The 21,182-nt window shown below is 44.3% G+C and overlaps 3 protein-coding genes across 7 annotated transcripts; all 3 read left to right on the top strand.

Moving 5' to 3' along the window:
- The first annotated feature begins 1,553 nt into the window (after positions 1-1,553).
- On the top strand, positions 1,554-6,464 carry LOC108105445 (DNA-binding protein Ewg). 4 transcript variants are annotated; one of them, XM_017212030.1, is made up of 6 exons: positions 1,554-2,528; positions 2,609-2,818; positions 3,042-3,533; positions 4,155-4,280; positions 4,359-4,494; positions 4,557-6,464. In XM_017212030.1, the coding sequence occupies exons 1-6, from the start codon at positions 1,839-1,841 to the stop codon at positions 5,228-5,230; spliced, it is 2,328 nt and encodes a 775-aa protein (XP_017067519.1). In that variant the 5' UTR covers positions 1,554-1,838; the 3' UTR covers positions 5,231-6,464. The 4 variants fall into 4 exon arrangements, with proteins under 4 accessions (XP_017067519.1, XP_017067518.1, XP_017067522.1 ...); XM_017212029.1 differs by having other exon boundaries at positions 1,734-2,528; positions 3,051-3,533; XM_017212033.1 differs by lacking the exon at positions 3,042-3,533 and adding an exon at positions 3,884-3,957 and having other exon boundaries at positions 2,332-2,528.
- Positions 6,465-6,561: 97 nt separating this feature from the next.
- LOC108105451 (DNA-binding protein Ewg-like) lies at positions 6,562-7,640 on the top strand. The gene has a single exon (XM_017212039.2). It carries the CDS (start codon positions 6,772-6,774, stop codon positions 6,934-6,936), a length of 165 nt encoding a protein of 54 aa, XP_017067528.1. The 5' UTR covers positions 6,562-6,771; the 3' UTR covers positions 6,937-7,640.
- A 2,545-nt stretch (positions 7,641-10,185) lies between these two features.
- Positions 10,186-13,537, top strand: LOC108105449 (glycine-rich protein DOT1). Of its 2 annotated transcripts, XM_041818455.1 has the most exons (4): positions 10,186-10,384; positions 10,513-10,906; positions 10,940-11,231; positions 13,364-13,537. In XM_041818455.1, the coding sequence occupies exons 1-3, from the start codon at positions 10,379-10,381 to the stop codon at positions 11,170-11,172; spliced, it is 633 nt and encodes a 210-aa protein (XP_041674389.1). In that variant the 5' UTR covers positions 10,186-10,378; the 3' UTR covers positions 11,173-11,231; positions 13,364-13,537. The 2 variants fall into 2 exon arrangements, with proteins under 2 accessions (XP_041674389.1, XP_041674388.1); XM_041818454.1 differs by lacking the exons at positions 10,186-10,384; positions 13,364-13,537 and having other exon boundaries at positions 10,427-10,906; positions 10,940-11,441.
- The last annotated feature ends 7,645 nt before the right edge of the window (positions 13,538-21,182 follow it).

Raw genomic sequence — 21,182 nt, 5'->3', positions numbered from 1 at the left:
AAGTTCTAAACTTGTTTACAAGGCCAAAATACCCGAAAAATTACAACAACAACAGCAAAAAATATAACCAAAAAGTGCATAAAAAGTAAAGATAGCTGAAAGTCAAAGGCGACAGTCGGATTACACTTAACTGCCCGTCACATAAAAATCCCTGAGGCAAGCGAAAACCATAAAAAGCGATTGATAAATGTTTCCCTCGGAATTATTGCTTAGTTGGGCCAAAAGCAAGTGCCCAAATATCGAGCTCTGTCTCAGTGCGCACGTGCAGCGGCCCCCAAGAAAGCGAAAGAGAGGGATGTACTGGGGGAGAAAGAGAGGCTAGACTGCAAATCTGTGCGGGAGCAGAAGAATCTGGGGATTCTGCGCACTCAAACACGGAGAACCGAGAATGCACATGCCCAGAAACGGGCAGTGAGAGAGCGCGATTTGGGTTTGCTTGATATTTTTCAATATGTGAGCAAAATCGTAGCCAGAAAAATAAACAAATAATCGTATTCAGAGAATGCCGAGCATTACATGTCAACTTTATTAATTAAATCCCAATAAGAGCTAGGAGAAGATAAACAGAAAGAGATAGATAGATAGATAGTCCGGCAGAAAGAAAGATAGAAACTTGAAGTTGGATCCTTTATCTCTCGGCTTGTGTCTCAGGGTCAGCCTTCTTCAGTTTTCCGCGCTACCTGTGCCACATGGAATGCTTTTCCTCACCTTGCCCCCATATCTATTAGCATAGAGTACACGTATGTACAACGTACATACACCCAAGTGCCCAAGTACCCGCCGTTTATCGGCTCCCGAACCAAACCGATGCGATCCGATCCGATCCGATCCGATTCATTGGGGCCCTACGAAAAGCGACTTCAACTGATCGTCGACGGCGCTAATCTGCGACTGTGGATCGCTTGAATTACAAACAGTTGTGCATATGTACCTTGGTATATATGGTGTACATACGACCATATGCATATAGTGTGCATGTGTGTGCATGTGTGTGTGTGTGTGTGTGTGTAGATATTGCTGCCGGGTCCGTCCGTGTTATAAAACTTTGAAAAGTTCGCTTTTGTCGTTCTATTATTGTCGTTGGCGGTGTTGCGCATGCGCGCTTTTGACCTGATTCACTTGCCGCTTATCAGCAGAAGCGGCACAGAGAAGCGTTCCAAGTTGGATTGCTGATGGGGGGATGGTGCTGGTGCTGGTGCTGCTGAAGTACCCTGTAGTCGTGGTGGTGAGGCACCGTTGTTGGGGCAGCGTGATCAACCCTCTGAAGAAACTCGTTTCAGCTTGCGTTGTTGTGTTGCCCTACGAATAAGTTAGTACTGACTACTAATGGCACATATTAACTAGAGATTCCACCTTCCATATGCCTTTACCAGTTCCTTCTTTTAAGTAAGAACTACTAGCAGAGACCTGAGAACTAATTTGAATCCAACTTTCCCTCCCCGAACAGCTCTTATCACACTGCGCATGCGAATAGGACCTTCGGGAATCCATTAGAGAAGGTCTAAGGAGAGAAGCGGAGAGGAGAGGAGCGAATCAGCAGAAGGGATCAGTAGGGAATCCCCACCGCCAAACTGGCCACCACAAGCTATCGGTTGGTCGTGGCGCCGGCGGGCAGCCAGCGGAGTTCGGCTGGCAATGTGGTGGTGACCACGACTTCCTCGGGCGCCAATTCCTCAAACGGGGCCAACGGAGGAGGAGGAACACCCGCTGGGAGCAGTAACTCGGGAAGCGGTCTCAATGTGACCACCATCACAACGACAGGCGGAGGAGGCGGTGGCGGCCAGTTGCAAAGTGCCGGCAACAGTTCCCAGAGCAACGGTACCACCTACAAGATCGAAATGCTGGACGAGGACATACAGAGCTTGGGATCCGATGACGACGACGAGGATCTGATCAGCAGCGATGGCAGCTTGTACGACGGAGATCTGGGCTCCATGCCCGTCAACGATGATGTGGCCCACCAGCTGGCGGCCGCCGGACCAGTGGGCGTGGCAGCGGCGGCAGCAATTGCGAGTTCCAAGAAGCGCAAGAGGCCCCATTGCTTCGAAACGAATCCCTCGGTCAGGAAAAGGCAACAAAATCGACTGCTACGCAAGCTGAGAGGGATCATCTACGAGTTCACGGGCAGAGTGGGCAAGCAGGCGGTGGTCTTGGTGGCCACACCGGGGAAACCCAACACTAGCTACAAGGTATTCGGAGCCAAGCCGCTGGAGGATGTGCTGCGCAACCTGAAGAACATTGTGATGGATGAATTGGATAATGCACTGGCCCAGCAGGCGCCACCGCCACCACAGGATGATCCGTCACTTTTCGAACTGCCTGGCTTGGTCATCGATGGAATACCAACGCCCGTGGAGAAGATGACCCAAGCCCAGCTGAGAGCCTTCATCCCGCTGATGCTCAAGTATTCCACGGGCCGAGGTAAGCCCGGATGGGGCCGGGAGTCCACAAGACCGCCCTGGTGGCCAAAGGAGCTGCCCTGGGCCAACGTGAGGATGGACGCCCGCTCCGAGGACGACAAGCAGAAGGTGGGTGGGGTGGGTGTTCCAACAGCCGCCCCCGATCTCCCTTGGATCATACTAACTTCTAAAATCGTTTCCCACTTCAGATCAGCTGGACGCATGCGCTGCGCAAGATCGTGATCAACTGCTACAAGTACCATGGAAGGGAGGACCTGCTGCCCACCTTTGCCGACGACGAGGACAAGGTCAACGCCTTGATCTCGCAGTCGGGCGACGAGGACGAGGACATGGAGCTCTCGAATCCTCCCACCATCCACACGGTCACCACCATGACTCCGCCGACGGGCAACAGCAATGTGAGTTCACCTTACCTTGGGTTAAGTTCAGGTTTTTGTTTCGGGGATGAGCCCTGCGGGATGAAGATGAAAATCTTGTTTTGTTTTTTTTTTTAACCTTTACTGGTTCTGGTTTACCCATGGAGTTGCCCATATTACTAATCCGCACCAGGCATTTGGAAAAGCATACATACCGATCACATTACTAATCCATCAACCAATTTACATCGAATAATCATCACAGCAACCGCAGCAGGTGAACGTGGTGAAGATCAACAGTGCCGGGACGGTGATCACCACCCACACGGCTCAGAGCAATACCCCTGCTCCGACGATCATCCAGAGCACCAATAACCAGCATGTGACCACGACGGCCACGCTGCCCGCCTCCACCAAGATCGAGATCTGCCAGGCCCCGGCACAGCAACAGCAGCAGCACCACCAGCAGAACCACCAGCACCATCAGACCCACGGCCTGCCCAGCACGGTGCACATCCAGCCGGTGGCCGGAGGTCAGCCGCAAACGATCCAGCTGACAACGGCCAGTGGAACGGCGACGGCCACCGCGGTACCGACAACAGCCGCCGCCGTAAGTGCGGCCCAGGCCCACTCGCACTCGCATTCGCAGGCCCAGGCTCACTCGCACTCCCAGTCGAGTGGCAACCAGACGGTCACTGCCCAGCAGATAGCCAATGCCCAAGTCTGCATCGAGCCCATTACGCTCAGCGATGTTGATGTTCGTACTAATCCGGATGAAATGCCCTTTGAATTGCTGTTGTGCCCACTAATCGAGCCGGGTCGGGGGTCGGGACATGCGACTATTCATTCTGGACATCCCAGAATGATGAATCGCCATCGATATTCATATATATAGTAATCCCGTTGGGGATTAGGTTGCAAGTCCTGGTCCTGACCCCTGGCCCTTACATTTTCTGTTCCCTGGATTTAATTTGGCTCACTCTTTGGTTGTTTCTGTTTACTTATCGTAGAACCTGGATGTTGTGGCTCCCTAGGACTCACTTGACTTTTGATTTTAACCAGATACTTGACCTGATTTTGCTTTGTTTGTTTGTCCTTCTGTTGCAGCTGGTTGTTGCCGAGTTATTGGTTATTTCCATCATTATTTGCATCCACCACTACCCGAACACTCGCACTCACATGTAAATACGACTTTAGCCACTCTAAACCGCACAGAACGAACTTAACTTCATTTATGCCCTAAGTTTTGCCCTCATTTACTGCCTGTTTACCTTGTTTGCTTGCCGTTTCTTTTTATTTCATTTAAACGCTTCATTTAGCTTAGGTAGAGTTAGCCATGTTGGTCCGTTACTAATCCCGATTCACCCTCCCCATGCAGTACACCACGCAAACTGTGCTCTCGCAGAATGCCGATGGCACCGTGTCGCTGATCCAGGTGGATCCCAACAACCCCATTATCACACTGCCGGACGGAACCACTGCCCAGGTCCAAGGTGTTGCCACGGTACGTTGATCTAAATCCTAGGGTCCTTACATTACTCCTTACATTATTCTAACATTTTTAACATTGTTTTTTTTTTAGCTCCACCAAGGCGAGGGCGGGGCCACTATACAGACGGTTCAGAGTCTCACCGATGTCAATGGCCATGAGAACATGACCGTGGACCTCACCGAGACGCAGGATGGCCAAATATACATCACCACCGAGGATGGCCAAGGTATTTATTAGCACTTGATATTCCTGGATGTTCCTTGAACTATCATCTCTTACTTCTCCCAGGCTATCCCGTTTCGGTGAGCAATGTGATCTCGGTGCCCGTCTCCATGTACCAGTCAGTGATGGCCAACGTGCAGCAGATCCAAACGAACAGCGATGGAACGGTGTGCCTGGCGCCCATGCAGGTAGATACAAATGCAAATCGCACCACAACCACCGCCGCCGCCGCCGCCAGTTCCTCAACCAGTTTGGCGGGGAATGGCGGCGTTCAGTGCTACTCACTGATCTCGGCGGGATCGGCGGTCTTGGGCCGGCGCAGTGGTGCAGTGGTGGGTCAGCAGGTGCCTCCCGGGGGGCGTTACTATCTGGCCGCCACTACCACTAGCAGCAGCACCACCAGCTCCACCAGTTTCGGGCCGAATAACAACAACAATAATAGCATAAAGATGCCCTTGCCCATGCCCATAGCCCTGGCAACGCCGAATATTCCCCAGGTGGCCAGCACGAGGTCGACCAGGAGGGGCGGGACTAGTGGAGGAGGAGCTGGAGGAGGAGTAGGGTTAATGCTTCAGAAGCGTAGGAAACCCAATGCCTCTCTTAAGAGCAGGTCTCATATGAAATCCAGTGAAACGAGCTGCTCCTCCGGCAACTCCTCCTCCATACGCTGCGTGGACAGCGCCAGCTTGACCAGTGCCCAGATCCAGCTGCCAGCCATCAAGCTGGAGCACCTGGAGTAGAGTCTCGCTCCAGTTCCCTTCCCTAAGATCTAAGAATCCAGCCCATCTCAAATCTAGTCAAATGCGGCTTTGCACAAAAACAAAAACAAAAACAAACACAGAATTGTACGAGAAAGTAGGAAAATAAGGAAAACGCACGCGAATGCACTTGCCATCTAAACGTAGACACGCACATTGTGAATGCCAAAAAAGAAAAAGAAAAGAAAACCCAAACTAGAGCACTGTTAGGGACCTCAGATACTAACCAAGTACGAATTGAATTTAGTGCCGAAGAAGGAATTTGTTGATAATTGAAACCAAAAACCAAAAACACACACACAGCTAGAGCGTTAAATCAAAACTAAAACCGAAAACAAAATTGTTCCTAGTTAACAGAGCTACAAACATTTAACACCTTCTAGTTTTAGGGACTTAGCCATTGTTTATTAGTTAATTAGTGGTTAGTTACATACAGAAACCGTGCACATAATATTGCTTAGAGCGCAACGCAAACCAAATATTAACCCATCTAAGTTGTACTGTACCGTCGGATTAGTTAGCTAGTACTAGTAAGTAGTGAAGCGAACAGGGATCGATCAACCAGTCAGTCCGTCGTACTTGTCGTCGTTAGCCGCCTCATGAGTTTTAGCTCCTCTTGACCCCGTTGACCCTGTTAACCCTGCTAACCCCTTTGACCCACCAATCCAATCCAATCTCTTAAACGTAGACAATTCGCATTGAAAATGCGCTACAGCGGGGAAATGATTTTGCCATTGGAGCTAATTAGCTTTAGTCATGAGATGTGTATGTGCTATATATGTGGTATATATGATATATATGGTATATATAGGATATATAGTATATAGAGGGGGGGTTCGAGAGACTCCCCTCTGGAGTGCGTGGAAGTTCACTTGATGTTGATCTGTAACTATTACCATTATTGCTAATGTGTTTATCCAATCGATGACCATTGCTATTATCACTATTATTATTATTATTATTATTGTGTATACATGTTTTATTTTTTATATATCGGATCTATTTGAATTGTTTTAGACCAAATTTTATGTTTAAACACTGGTCAAGTTGCCAAGTTGCCAAGTTGAATGAGAAAAGAGCTAGCGAGCGAGCGAGAAGCCAACAAATTTTATTGAATAAATCTTTTGTTGTTGTGATTTTATTATAATTTTAATTTGAATATTTGCTAGTACATCGTGTAAGCTGAAGTGCTAATAAAGCTAGCAAATCGACTTGACATTTATTTTGTTTTTATATTTCATTTTTTGTATATTTTCAACTCGATTAATTCCCCTTAGATTAGCCCTGATTTTGCTTTGAGTTGCTGTAAGTATAATTTGTATATTTTACCTTATACTTTTTATGCCTTATTTCTTATCTTTTTCGCCAGATAACAGATAACAGCCAGTGAAGAGTATCGAAGAGACCCGACCCATGGGCAATGTCTTACACTTAATCCAAATTATTAATATTCCTTTTACTAATCCTGACTATCTTGTTTCGCCCTCAAGGTGGAGAACGGCGACCAACTGGAGACCATCACCATGTCGCCGGGAATGCACCAGATGATGATCCAGGGAGGGCCCGGCCAAGAGCCCCAGCTGGTGCAGGTGGTCAGCCTGAAGGACGCCACTCTGCTGAGCAAGGCCATGGAGGCGATAAATTCCGGCAACGTCAAGTCCGAGGACACGATCATCATGGAACAATAGCTGGAGCCCATAGACGGCATGATCTCGCCCGGACTGAGCGAGTGACGTGCCGTGTTTGAGCATCCCGGCTCCCATCCCCATACTTAGGGTTCCTTTTACCCCCACCAAGAGGATGTTTTCCTAGTACCTGAAAGGTGTTGCTAACGGAGGAAGGAACCCCTCGGACTCGTCAATCCAACCATGAACCATGAACCATGAACCATCAACCATCTAATCATCGCATGTCTAGTCAAGAGAGCGTGCTCTGTATAAAGCGATCAATCAGTCTAGTCTTCGTATAGAAAATTATCTTTAATTATTCGTAACTCCCCTAATCCTAAATCATTCTTTTAGTGTTATTTTTGTGCTTTTTTTTGCTCTATAAATAGTTCAATTCTGGGCTGGATACTCATAGCTATAATATCGTAACATACATATGCCTAGACCTAAGCATTATAGGCGTTACTTGTACGTACAACCCCAGATATATACTCGTATATATACCCGTGTAACGTTTGCAATAACTAACCAATGGAATATTCTGAGAGGCGAGAGTCGTGAGGCGAGAGGCGAGAGTCAGGCAGAGATTACAAATTAAACGTACGATCTAGGACAACTGATAACGAACCCATGCAATGTAAACAGAGAGCATCACTTTAAACTTAATTAACTACTTAATTACTAACGATAACGAAACCTAATTATCGAATAAACCATAAAGTGTACGAGAAAGTCGGCCATTTCTTAGGACCTGAAGTGCTGGGCAGGATGTGCGGCTTTTAAGTTGGTGATTTGGTGATTTGCCGATTTGGTGATTTATTTAGCCGGCCCATCGAAGCAGGAAGCCCAGTGACGCAACAATCCGGAAACCTCGGGAAGGTTGCCCACCGAACAGCCCCTCCTGCTTGATCCGCAGAGTGCTTTTGTCTCTGGCTGGCTAAAGCTGGGGCCCCAGCTTCGATACGAAAATTACATGCCAAAATGTGGGAAATAATGGGAGGAGGGAGGAGTGGACACACACCATACACCAAACACCAAACACACAGCACACCAAAAGTATCATAAGTTCATAGAGGCAGCAAACACGTTTTTCGCCGCGCGCTGCACTGCACTGCAATTTAAACGAGGCACGCGGAACGTTGACCCGCTGCTCCACTACACTACAAAAACTGGTGGCTCCCGGGGAGCGGAGGCGAAGGCGAACTGCGACTGGGGGAGACCCGAATGGAAGTGTAACTGGAGATCTGGCATAGGTCGAGGTTGCTGCGCTTCCTCGTTGCAAGTCTACGGAGGCCTCGACGTCTGAGCAAAAACTTGCTAGACATCAACCTGGAATACTTCGGTAAGTCCTTTTACTTTCTTTAACTGAACTTTAGCTTTTATATAGTATTTTGACCAAATCCCAACATATTTTTAAATAGCTATAAAAAGTGAAAAGAAAACCTGTTGCTCATATCGTTTATTTCAGTTCAGTTACCATGTTGGCCATGTGGCATGTGGCATGCCATGCCATTGGCGTTGATTCCATCTTAAACGCCCCTCATCTGAATCATCATCAGTTGTCTGCCGCTGCTTTGGAGAGTGATATATCTAACGACTTGGTCTGGCCGTCCTCCGCCCGGTTCCTTTTGGGATGCGATGCCGCTGCGTCTTCAGCCAGCAAATCACACCTTGCCACTTGCAATTTGCAGCAGCAACTGGCGGCGGCAGCGGCGGCGACAGCAGCAACTTGCGTCTGGGTCGCTGCAATTGACGCCACTTTGTTTGCTTTGTTTTAGCCGCCTTTCCTCGTTTCCACGTGTCACCTGCCTGCCCCCTCTCCTGTGCGTTGTGTAAGAGATGCTGATGCGGGATTTATTGAGCCGCACTTTCGTTTGTTGCCCATCTGCAATTAGTGAAGTGTGGCCACGCCCCCAATGATAGTTTCAAGAAGAGCTAAAGAAGTTAGGTCACCAAAAACCGATCAATATTTTTAGAGTTAGATAAGCAGATTACGAGATACCACGATTTATGCAGGAGATACTTAAGGGAGGCCACACATTTGTGGTTTCCAAAATAATTTCAAATTTATTTCTGTTAATTTTTGAAGCTCTCTTATTGCATATAATCTTCTCATTAGGTGGTTTAATAGGCAATCAAATGCGTTGCATAATGAGAAATAGTTTTTTATGGTTTTCAAGTTAAAGTTTCAACGCTTGCTAGGTGGATCCTCCCACAATCTTTTTGTTGGGCAATACCCAGACTTTATACTTACAAATTATTGCTTATTAAAATGAGATAATCTTTGCTACTGCAACTCCATTAAGAAGTTAATGGAGTTAGTTAATGCTAGCTGTCCTTTTCCTTGCTCATTTTCAACTCCAAAAATTCCATACTGCATATTTTCTTACCCAACTTCGATCTCAATCCCTCCATGACTAATTCCCCATTTGGCCAATCCGTCTGGACACGTTGGCTCCGGTGATTTAATGGTATTCTGCGATTTGTGACTGCAACGAATGCGCGGTCGTCACGCCCAAGATGATGGATTGACCGGCCAGTTGATCGCCTCCGCCGGGCTTTGTCATCGTGGCGGGCTAAATTGCCAGCGATATCCCCAGATGCAAATCAAATAACGGCATCAATTGTACAACGATGCAAGTTGCAAGTCGGCCTGATGTTGCTGTTGTGACCAGCGAGGTTGCCGCTGGTGCTGCTGCTGCTGCTGCTGTTGCTGTTGCGGATTATGCAATGAGAAAGGTGCAGCAGCAACTTGTCTGGCGGGAGATGCGCATTTGCTATACAAACAAATCTTTGGCCGACTGTTGCAGCAAACTGTTGCAGATGCGACAATCGAATGCAGTTGCTGTTATGAGTTGTCTGCCGCTTTCGCCCGATGCCTTTTGCCACCCTGCCGGCACCGAGAGCTCCAAAAACCATAGCCCAGCGCCCGAATCTTCCCCCCTGACTAATGGCGACTTTGCGACGATGATGCGGCAGCATTTGGCCCACATAGCGCCGATGTGGAGGCTCACCACCCCAGTTACACGGAACGAAACAACTGCAGGTAATCCAAAATACCTTTCTTGGTTTTAAGTTATTATATCTAAACCTGATAGGGAGTAAACTAGAAACTAGGTGGTGCTTGTGATTGCGAATTACTTCTGCTAGCAGTAAAAGATCAAATCAATAAGCTTGAAACCTCAGGTTGTCAATATCCGAAACGTAAAATCTAATACATTAGGTACGGCTTGAAGTCGCTCCCAGTTTTTCGCAGTACCCCAGCAGCACCTCCAACATCTGCCAGCCGCAGAGTGAGCGTAGAAAATGGTTTTTCCTTTTGCTTTCTGGCAGAGCGAAGCTTTTCCGGTTAATGTTATGTTGCCTGTGGTTTCGTATATAAGCTCTGGCTGCCATCGATGGTCATGTCAGTTGTGGATTCGCACTTAACCCACTAGTTAACCCAAACGGAGCGTTCCAAGCGATGAAAGTACGGCGCATCGTTCGCAAGGATAACTACTAACTTATAAATTCCTTAACAAATCCTGCGCATGCGCAGCGTGTTCTAACTTTTTTTTTCGAGTGATCCTCATGCAGTGTTCTCTATGTATGTTTCAGGCCTTTGTGTGTCTCTTGCTCATTGGAGCGGCCAGTGTGACGGCCAAACCGAAGCCCGGTGGAGGAGGCGGTTGGTCCTCTGGAGGTGGTGGAGGCGGAGGCGGTGGCTGGTCCTCGGGAGGAGGAGGTGGCGGTCATGGAGGTGGAGGCGGTGGAGGAGATGTACAGATCATTAAAGTGATCACGGAGAGTGGTGGCGGCGGCGGAGGTGGCGGATGGTCATCTGGCGGAGGAGGAGGAGGAGGAGGCGGCTGGTCATCTGGCGGAGGAGGAGGAGGCGGCTGGTCATCTGGCGGTGGAGGTGGTGGCCACGGAGGTGGAGGAGGCGGTGGTGATGTGAAGCTTATCAAGGTCATTAGTCTCGGATCCGGAGGCGGTGGAGGAGGCCATGGCGGTGGTGGCGGTGGAGGCTGGTCTTCCGGCGGAGGAGGAGGAGGCGGCTGGTCTTCCGGCGGAGGAGGAGGAGGCGGCTGGTCATCTGGCGGAGGAGGTGGTGGTCACGGAGGCGGTGGCGGAGGAGGCACCAAGGTCATCAAGATAATCAAGCTGAGCTCTGGAGGCGGCGGTGGTGGAGGCCATGGAGGCGGTGGTGGCGGAGGCTGGTCTTCTGGAGGAGGCGGCGGTGGCGGTGGCTGGCAGCCTGCTGGAGGTTGGGCCTAATACTAGCCGACAATCCTAGGAAGCCATTGAGGCAATTCACATCACCCTTTGTAAATACTGTACGTATCCACATCTTTTTTGTTATTTCGTTACTGTACCCCACAGAACTGTTACTGAATTAAGCAAGAGACTATGTAGCAAATTCCATTTGCTTAGAACACAATTTGCATTTTAAATAAATGTTCCAAGTAACTGTTATTTCACAATTTTGATACATTTAAAAATAACGTCTTTTATGCTGCATTAAGTCTGCTTCTGGACGATCTTCTGTGCGTTTTTGCAATGATAAAAAATATTGTTAGACACTGCCATTATTTTTGCAAAAAAATTAGAAATCACAGCCAAAAATGGCCCAAATATGGAATGTACTACTTCGTTAGCAGCACAAAACAAGACGCACAGCAAAAAGAACGACCGTTTTGTGCTGCTAACGACCACCACTTACCACCCCAATCACTCGTTTTTTGATTTTGGGAAAATCAATTTTGGGCAAAATTTCGCATTTTTGATAAGGGGTACCATCATCAAAATGTTCAAAAATGGGCCAAAAATGAAGTTTCCCAGATTTGATTGCAAACCAATTGGGAGTCAAAGCAATGCAATTACGAGCCCTACAAGGTATTACATTCTTCATTTGGACGATTTTTGGCTGTATTATGGCTTAAAAACTGATTTTATTGCGCCAAAAATTAAGTATACGTCTTTTGACAGCAGATATCCCGGTTTGATTGCCGTTTCTTAGCTCTAACTTTGTCAAAGCAAGCCGCATGGCCGCAGCAATGACTGTTTTATGCAGCTAACAACCAAAACTTCAACTCCCTATACTTGCTTTTATAAATATAGTTCAGATTTTTTGGTGCGAGCTCTGTTTTAAGGGCTAAAAAATCAGGAAACCGATTTTTAACAAAAATTTGCAATACTATGTTAGGCTCTTTAGCTCTAGCTCGGCCAAAACAAGACGCACAGCCAAAAGAACGACTGTTTTGTGCTGCTAACGACCAATACTAACAACCCCTATCACTCGATTTTCGAATTTGGGAAAATCAATTTTGGCCCAAATTTCGCATTTTCGATAAGGGGTACCATCATCAAAATGTTCAAAAATGGGCCAAAAATTAAGTTTTCCAGAGTTGAATGCGGACCAATTGGGAATCATGGCAATCAAGTTACGAGCCCTACGAGGTATTACATTTCGCATTTGGACCATTTTTGGCTGAGCTATGCCAAAAACACCGATTTTTTGGTGCCTAAAATCACGTATACGTCGGTTGATAGCAGATATTCCGGTTCCTTGCAGTTTCTTAGCTCTAACTTTGTCAAAACAAGACGCATGGCTACTACAATGACTGTTTTATGCAGCTAACTACCGAAACATAACAACCCTATACTTGGTTTTGTTATAATTGTTCTGATTTTTTGGTGCGAGCTCTGTTTTAAGGGCTAAAAAATCAGGAAACCGATTTCTAACAGAAATTTGCAATACTGTGCTCCGTTTTTTAGCTCTAGCTCGGTCAAAACAAGACGCACAGCCAAAAGAACGACTGTTTCGTGCTGCTAACGACCAATACTAACAACCCCTATCACTCATTTTTCGATTTTGTGAAAGTCAATTTTGGCCCAAATTTCGCATTTTTGATAAGGGGTACCATCATCAAAATTTTCAAAAAATGCCCAAAAATTAAGTTTTCCAGATTTGAATGCAAATCAATTGGGAATCAAAGCAATCAAATTACGAGCCCTACGAGGTATTACATTCCTCATTTGAACCATTTTTGGCTGTGCTATGGCTAAAAAACTGATTTTATTAGCCTAAAATCAAGTATACGTCTTTTGACAACATAGAGCCCGGTTTTGTTACCGTTTTTTAGCTCTAACTCTCTCAAAACAAGCCGCATGGCTAAAACAATGACTGTTTTATGCAACTAACTAACGAAACTTAAAATCCCTATACTCTTTTTTTTGTTCTGGTTTTTTGCGGCGATTTTAATAGCTAAACAATCAATTTTTGACAGAAATTTGCAATATTATTTGCGGTTTTCTAGCTATAACTTTGTGAAATCATGACGTACAGTCAAAAATACGACTGTTTTGTGCAGCTTTTGAATAAGACTTAATATTAGATTAGCATTTTTACGAATAATTGGCAAAACTTGACAATTTTGTAACTAATCCAATTTAAAATGTTTTTTAGGCGATGGCGGAGCTCTAATGCGGACCTTTATAACAAATGGAATCGGCTATAAAATATTTAAAAGGACCCCGCTTCCTGATCGGAGAAGGACCTTTGTCACGCAGATCGATAGATTTATGTTTGTAAAATAATATGTCCTAAAATGTAAAAACGTTTCAATAAAATAAAATTATTAATTTCATTGTAATGGGTATAAGTCGGAATTTTGGCATATGGGAACTGGCGAAAACTTTTGACAAAAATATGATTAGAAATTTTTGACGAAAATTGGACAAATGTTTTGACCAAATTAGTAATGAAAATTTTTGACCAGTTTTGACAAACTCGTCAAACTGGCCAAAACTTTTGACGAGTTGTTTAGGCACTCCGGGCGTGCGTTTTGTGGCATGTGGGAACTGGCGAAAACTTTTGACCATATATGATTAAAATTTTTGACGAAAATTGGTCAAAAGTTTTGACCAAATTAGTAATGAAAATTTTTGACCAATTTTGGAAAACTCGTCAAACTGGCCAAAAGTTTTGACGAGTTTTTTAGGCACTCCGTGCGTGCGTTTTGTGACATCTTTGTTACACGCCTAAAAGTATGCTAACAATTTTGGGCTAACACTGATAGAATGCCTAAAAGTAGGCTGCTTTTTGTTAATATTCGTGGCTAACCTTTTAACATAGGAATGCCTAAAGTCAGGCTAAAGTTAACATTAACGCAATGCCTAAGAGTATGCTACACTCGTTTGCATTAATGTAATGCCTAAAAGTATGCTGACATTTTGCGCCAGTCGTATATGCCTACAAGTATGTCACAATCCCCCAACTTCTTCAATAAAGCTTTCCATATACGTTTATTTCTATTCATGTTATCAAACATAAAATACATTTTCACGACGAGAGCGTATTCCGGTGTCGGTCGTCAAATGCCATTCCATTGCTCCATTCTTAATTCGATTCACAGAAGTCCTCCACCTTGGAATACTAATTAGTTATCATCACCCGCATCGACCTATTCGCCTGCAAATAAACAAAACAACGTAAAGATTTGTTAGTTTTAAAACAATGCGCATGTAAAAAGTTTTCAACTTTTATTTAGGTATAAGGGTTTACAGTTTTGGTTGTTAGCTGCATAAAACAGTCACTGTTTTAGCCATGCGGCTTGTATTGACAAAGTTAGAGCTAAGAAACGGCAACAAAACCGGGCTCTATGTTGTCAAAAGACGTATACTTGATTTTGGGCTAATAAAATCAGTTTTTTAGCCATAGCACAGCCAAAAATGGTTCAAATGAGGAATGTAATACCTCGTAGGGCTCGTAATTTGATTGCTTTGATTCCCAATTGATTTGCATTCAAATCTGGAAAACTTAATTTTTGGGCATTTTTTGAAAATTTTGATGATGGTACCCCTTATCGAAAATGCGAAATTTGGGCCAAAATTGATTTTCCCAAATTCGAAAATCGAGTGATAGGGGTTGTTAGTATTGGTCGTTAGCAGCACAAAACAGTCGTTCTTTTGGCTGTGCGTCTTGTTTTGGCCGAGCTAGAGCTAAAGAGCCTAACATAGTATTGCAAATTTTTGTTAAAAATCGGTTTCCTGATTTTTTAGCCCTTAAAACAGAGCTCGCACCAAAAACTCTGAACTATATTTATAAAAGCAAGTATAGGGAGTTGAAGTTTTGGTTGTTAGCTGCATAAAACAGTCATTGCTGCGGCCATGCGGCTTGCTTTGACAAAGTTAGAGCTAAGAAACGGCAATCAAACCGGGATATCTGCTGTCAAACGACGTATACTTAATTTGTGGCGCAATAAAATCAGTTTTTAAGCCATAATACAGCCAAAAATCGTCCAAATGAAGAATGTAATACCTTGTAGGGCTCGTAATTTGATTGCTTTGATTCCCAATTGATTTGCATTCAAATCTGAAAAACTTCATTTTTGGGCATTTTTTGAAAATTTTGATGATGGTACCCCTTATCGAAAATGCGAAATTTGGGCCAAAATTGATTTTCCCAAATTCGAAAATCGAGTGATAGGGGTTGTTAGTATTGGTCGTTAGCAGCACAAAACAGTCGTTCTTTTGGCTGTGCGTCTTGTTTTGACCGAGATAGAGCTAAAAAAAAACCGAAAATAATATTGCAAATTTCTGTTAGAAATCGGTTTCCTGATTTATTTGCCCTTAAAACAGAGCTCGCACTATATTTACAAAAGCAAGTATAGGGGTTTAAAGTTTTGGTTGTTAGCTGCATAAAACAGTCATTGCTGCGGCCAAAGCGGCTTGTTTTGAGAAAGTTAGAGCTTAGACACGGCAACCAAACCGGGATATCTGCTGTCAAAAGACGTATACTTAATTTTTGACGCAATAAAATCAGTTTTTTACCCATAGCACAGCCAAAAATCGTCCAAATGAAGAATGTAATACCTCGTAGAGCTCGTAATTGCATTGCTTTGACTCCCAATTGGTTTGCAATCAAATCTGGGAAACTTCATTTTTGGCCCATTTTTGAACATTTTGATGATGGTACCCCTTATCAAAAATGCAAAATTTGGGCCAAAATTTATTTTCCCAAAATCGAAAAACGAGTGATAGGGGTGGTTAGTATTGCTCGTTAGCAGCACGAAACAGTCGTTCTTTTGGCTGTGCGTCTTGTTTTGACCGAGCTAGAGCTAAAAAACGGAGCACAGTATTGCAAATTTCTGTTAGAAATCGGTTTCCTGATTTTTTAGCCCTTAAAACAGAGCTCGCACCAAAAAATCAGAACAATTATAACAAAACCAAGTATAGGGTTGTTATGTTTCGGTAGTTAGCTGCATAAAACAGTCATTGTAGTAGCCATGCGTCTTGTTTTGACAAAGTTAGAGCTAAGAAACTGCAAGGAACCGGAATATCTGCTATCAACCGACGTATACGTGATTTTAGGCACCAAAAAATCGGTGTTTTTGGCATAGCTCAGCCAAAAATGGTCCAAATGCGAAATGTAATACCTCGTAGGGCTCGTAACTTGATTGCCATGATTCCCAATTGGTCCGCATTCAACTCTGGAAAACTTAATTTTTGGCCCATTTTTGAACATTTTGATGATGGTACCCCTTATCAAAAATGCGAAATTTGGGCCAAAATTGATTTCTCCAAAATCGAAAAACGAGAGATAGGGGTGGTTAGTATTGGTCGTTAGCAGCACAAAACGGTCGTTCTTTTTGCTGTGCGTCTCGTTTAGACCAAGTTAGAGGTATAAACCCGATCAAAAATATGGCCAGTTGCGTCAAAAGTCGTAATCCAGATTGTTGCCCAAAAATAATCACAATTATTCTCATAACAAAGCCAATTGTCAATGTCATACACCACTGAATTCGTAATTAAAATTTCAGAAGGACTGGGTTCACAGTTTAAAATATAACATTTTTACCCCTTACTATTATTTATTCAAGGGCTCAAGAGAGTGACCCGGATTCATTCTATTAAAAGCTATAAATATAAGACTTCCAGCTAGCTCGAAAAGTATCCGCTTTTAAATTGACGCTTCCTTAGAGCATCTGCTACAATTGCGGGGGATTTTTGTGATTTGTAAAATTAAAAAGTTATGCGGCTCAGCTTGCGAATTGCTTCTCACATACAGATGAGTTTAGAAGGGAAACAACGAAGTTAAAATACGCTTACATCGAATGCAGTTACATTATCTGGCATATGTTAATGTTCCATCATAGTAGAACTGACCATTAGTTGGCGTGAGTTATCTCCTAGTTGACCCTTGCTTCTCACTGGAGGCCCAGTTAACTATACTGGTTTTGCCAATCTCAGATATATTCACCACTATGTCCGATTCTCTTCTATTTAGAAGATGAGTAAGAGGGATTTTCCAGCAGATGTCATGCATATAATTGTTGATACTCTGCCTGGGTAGCGGGTACACCCGGCGTATGCGCAATGTTTGCTATACTTCCACTACTAAAACTATGCACATCCATAGACATAAAGTCCTTATTCAGTCGAACTAAACATAGGTGTCCTTTAAGTGGGAAAATAGGGCTGATCAGATCACTTAACTAAAACTACCTAAAACGTGGGCGTATGTTCTTAGAACTAGTCAGAGTATTTTTGATTCGCCGATTTCATTATCTCCACTGAGCCATTCAGTAATTAATGTTTAATGCCCGCTAGCCAACGTTATTGTTGTTTAAGTAACTCCCCCGATAGCCTGAGAGAATGCGATGGCTCCCAGTGATGACGACAACGAATCGATGGCAAACAATGGATGTCATATATAAAGATGCACTTTACAGATTGACGACTAGTTAACAATCAGCTTTGGCGTCGAATAGAACGGATTGGAAGAGCTTCAGAATTCGGAACCGGAACTTCAATCTCAACTAGTCAACTAACAAGATGAGGCCCTGGCAGCTCATCACTATTTGGCTGCTAGTCCTGGGCAGCTGCGTGGACTTCACTACTCCATCTTTGCTTGGCCTAAAGAAGAAGCTGCTTTTTGGCGGTGGAGGCGGAGGAGGATTCGGTGGAGGTGGAGGTGGAGGATTCGGTGGTGGTGGAGGCTTCGGTGGTGGCTGGGGAGCGCGGGCGGCGGCCATAACGGAGGGGGAGGCTACAATGGAGGAGGCGGATACCAAGGTGGCGGCGGCGGATATCACGGAGGTGGCGGCGGTGGATATCACGGAGGAGGAGGAGGAGGAGGAAATTATGGAGGCGGAGGCGGCGGTTATCCTGGCGGAGGCAGCACCATAGATGTTTATGTCGTCAAGCCAGTCTACAGCGCAGGAGGTGGAGGAGGTCACCAGTGGCGAGGTGGAGGTGGAGGTGGTGGTTACCAAGGAGGAGGTGGTTACCACGGAGGAGGAGGTTACCAAGGAGGAGGCGGCGGTGGAGGTTACCATGGAGGAGGCGGCGGTGGCGGTTACCATGGTGGCGGAGGAGGAGGAGGAGGACCTTCCCAATGGGGTGGTGGCGGCGGTGGTGGCAGCGGCTCCTACGCAAGCAGCAGTGCTAATAGTTGGTCCTCCGGCGGAGGAGGAGGTGGCTGCCAGTCCTGTGGAGGAGGAGGAGGTGGAAACGGAGCCTATGCAAAGGCCTCAGCAAATGCCTATGCAGGCAGCTGGTAGGCTTCCCCTGGAATTTTTTTTATTTTTTTAACTGTTCCCTTAATTATTTCAAGTTTGTAAAAACAAAATCTAGTGAAGTTATTATGAGAAGTGAATAAAAGGGCTAATATAAATCAAAATGGATGTTTGATCTATATATTTAAGCTGTGACTAAGTCGGAGCCCAAGACCACGAAAACAGTGGCTAAAAATACGAAGTTTGGTTTATCAAATTTTCCCCTCAAGATGACAGTATTATGTCTATAACTAAGCCAAAAATGGCCCAAATATGGGATGTAATGCCTCATTGAGTTTGTTTTCGAATTTCCAACAAAACTGTTTACCCACCCTGAAAAGTAAAATTTTTGCTATTTTTCATAATTTTTGATGATGTTACCCCTTATCGAAAGTGTGATATTTGGCTTCTCCCCATTTCCCCCAAACATTGGTAGTATTCTCCTCATAACTAAGGCAATAATGGTCCAAATATAGATTGTAATACCTCGTTGAGCTCGTAATTTGATTTCCAACAAAACTGTGTCCCCACCTTGAAACGTAAATACCTTTCAATTTTTTGCAAATTTTGATGATGTTACCCCTTACAGAAAATCCAAAAATTTGTTAAAAATTCAAAATCACAAATTCGCCAAACCAATGATGAGGAAAGTTAGTTTTGGTCGTTAGCTGCTCAAAACAGTCTTCATTTTAGCTCTGAGCCTTCTTTTGACTAAGTTATAGGTATAAATCCGATAAAAACCATGATAAGTTTCCGTCGAAATGCATAATCCTGATTTTGGTCTCAAACTAACAAGAATTCTTCCAATAACAAAGCCAATAACTGTCGGAATGTAGAATGTCATACACCGATGAACTCGTAATTAAAATTCCCATCAAACTGTATCCCCACCTCAAAATGTCAAATTTTTGTTGATTTTCTCAAATTTTGATGATGTTACCCCTTACCCCCTAAAATCGGTTTATCTCATTTCTCTCCTCAAGCCACATTATTATTCCCATAACTCAGCCAATAATGGTCAGAATATAGAATGTAATACCTCGTTGAGCTCGTAATATGATTTCCAACAAAACTGTGTCCCCACCTTGAAACGTAGAAATCTTCAATATTTAGCAAATTTTGATGGTGTTACCCCTTACAGAAAATCCAAAAATTTGTTAAAAATTTAAATCCACAAAATCCTGAAACCAATGATGAGGAAAGTTTGTTTTGGTCGAAAGCTGCTCAAAACAGTCTTTGGTTTAGCTCTGAGGCTTGTTTTGGCCAAGTTATAGGCAGAAACCCATGAAAAAAGGTACCATTTTCTATCGAAACTCAAAATCCTGATTGTTGTCCAAAACTAATCAGAATTATTCTCACAACAAAGCCAATAATTGTCGAAATATGGAATGCCATACATCACTGAGATCGTAATTTGAACTCCAGACGAACTGCATTCACAGTTTAAAATGACAAATCTTTTCAGTTCTTTGCAAATTTTGATGATGAAAATGCTAAAATTGCTTACTCCCAATCCTGAAGCCTTGTTTCTTGCAAAAGACAAAAGACAACAGCTGATGGGTCAAAAGGATGGGTTCAAAAGCTTAACTATGAAAAAGTTAAAGGTATTTTACAATATTATTCCTTATCCCTTTGGAGTCGCTGGCTCTCGCACGCAGTAACAACGACCATGCCCACATATTTGCAAAACAAAAACCTGTTTGCCCACTTACTTGGCGGGCTGCAAAAAATGTAAACAAGTTAAAAAAAAAAAAAAGAAAACAACGAGCAAACATGTTCGAAAAATGCCAAAACAACTTTTGCAATGGGTGAAAGATATTTACAGCCAATTTCGTGCTTTCCCCGCTCCTCGTTTTTACGCCATATTTGTGCGTGGGTGAGTCTGGAAATCAAGGAAGTCGAAGATTAACAACATTTAAGATTTTCAATGGTTTTCAAAGTGATTTTCCCAAATTGGCATTTGTTAACTCACTCCGTTAACTGCTCCGAATTGGAAGTTCAATGGATGGATGGTGGATGGATCAGAGGTCTTGAGTCCAATTATCACAGCCGAGTTTCAACATCGTTTTCCTCGCTTCCCTTCAGTGGATTTGATGAAAAGGTTATTGATCGATTCGCTTTGAGATTCTTGACAACTTCTCCACTTTTTTTCCATTTTCTGTCTTTCAGCGAGCAGCTGCAGATGCGCCAGATTCCTCCGACTTCTACTGGAAAAACTCGTTTCGGGTTTTCCCTCGAGCGCTGAACCAAAATGATAGCTCCTTTGGCGCCTCTCTTCTCTTCGAATTTCTCGAAAATCGATCGAAGGGGAGTAGAGGGAGATTGGAAGATTGGCTGTCCATGCTCTAGGAACAAGATTTGCCAACAAAACAATGGATAGCTGCGAGACTTCGCATTTATTTTCTCTGCGTGTAGGTTTTCCTCTCTTGGCTTTACTTGAGCTTTTCCTTAAAGCGTTAACAGGTTTTCGGTCAACTTGGCCAATTGCTAATTGGAACCGATCCGCTTCTCACCCTGCTGCGTTTTTTGCCCGCTTAAAGTTTTTCTTGTCTTGCTGGTTTTCCACGGCGGAATATGGATATAGAGGGGGGGAAACTCATCCGATTCTGCTCCCATTTTGTATTCCCGTTTCCCAATTTTCTGCATTCCACTCGGTAACAGATTGAATCGCATCGAACTGTCTTTGCTTCTGCTCGATAGCTCTATTACAAGCGGAATTTTAATGTT

Source organism: Drosophila eugracilis, unplaced genomic scaffold (genome assembly GCF_018153835.1).
Source record: "Drosophila eugracilis isolate 14026-0451.02 unplaced genomic scaffold, ASM1815383v1 contig_2167, whole genome shotgun sequence".
Lineage (NCBI taxonomy): Eukaryota > Metazoa > Arthropoda > Insecta > Diptera > Drosophilidae > Drosophila > Drosophila eugracilis.
Note: the sequence above shows the minus strand (reverse complement) of the source record. Positions and strands in the feature narration are given on the sequence as shown.

Coding starts and splice junctions, on each gene's coding strand:
- LOC108105445 (XM_017212030.1), top strand. CDS start 1,839: ATGCTGGACGAGGACATACAGAGCTTGGGATCCGATGACGACGACGAG. Junction 2,529..2,608: donor CCGAGGACGACAAGCAGAAG/GTGGGTGGGGTG, acceptor TTCCCACTTCAG/ATCAGCTGGACGCATGCGCT. Junction 2,819..3,041: donor CGCCGACGGGCAACAGCAAT/GTGAGTTCACCT, acceptor TAATCATCACAG/CAACCGCAGCAGGTGAACGT.
- LOC108105451 (XM_017212039.2), top strand. CDS start 6,772: ATGTCGCCGGGAATGCACCAGATGATGATCCAGGGAGGGCCCGGCCAA.
- LOC108105449 (XM_041818454.1), top strand. CDS start 10,486: ATGCAGTGTTCTCTATGTATGTTTCAGGCCTTTGTGTGTCTCTTGCTC. Junction 10,907..10,939: donor CGGTGGAGGAGGCCATGGCG/GTGGTGGCGGTG, acceptor CTTCCGGCGGAG/GAGGAGGAGGCGGCTGGTCT.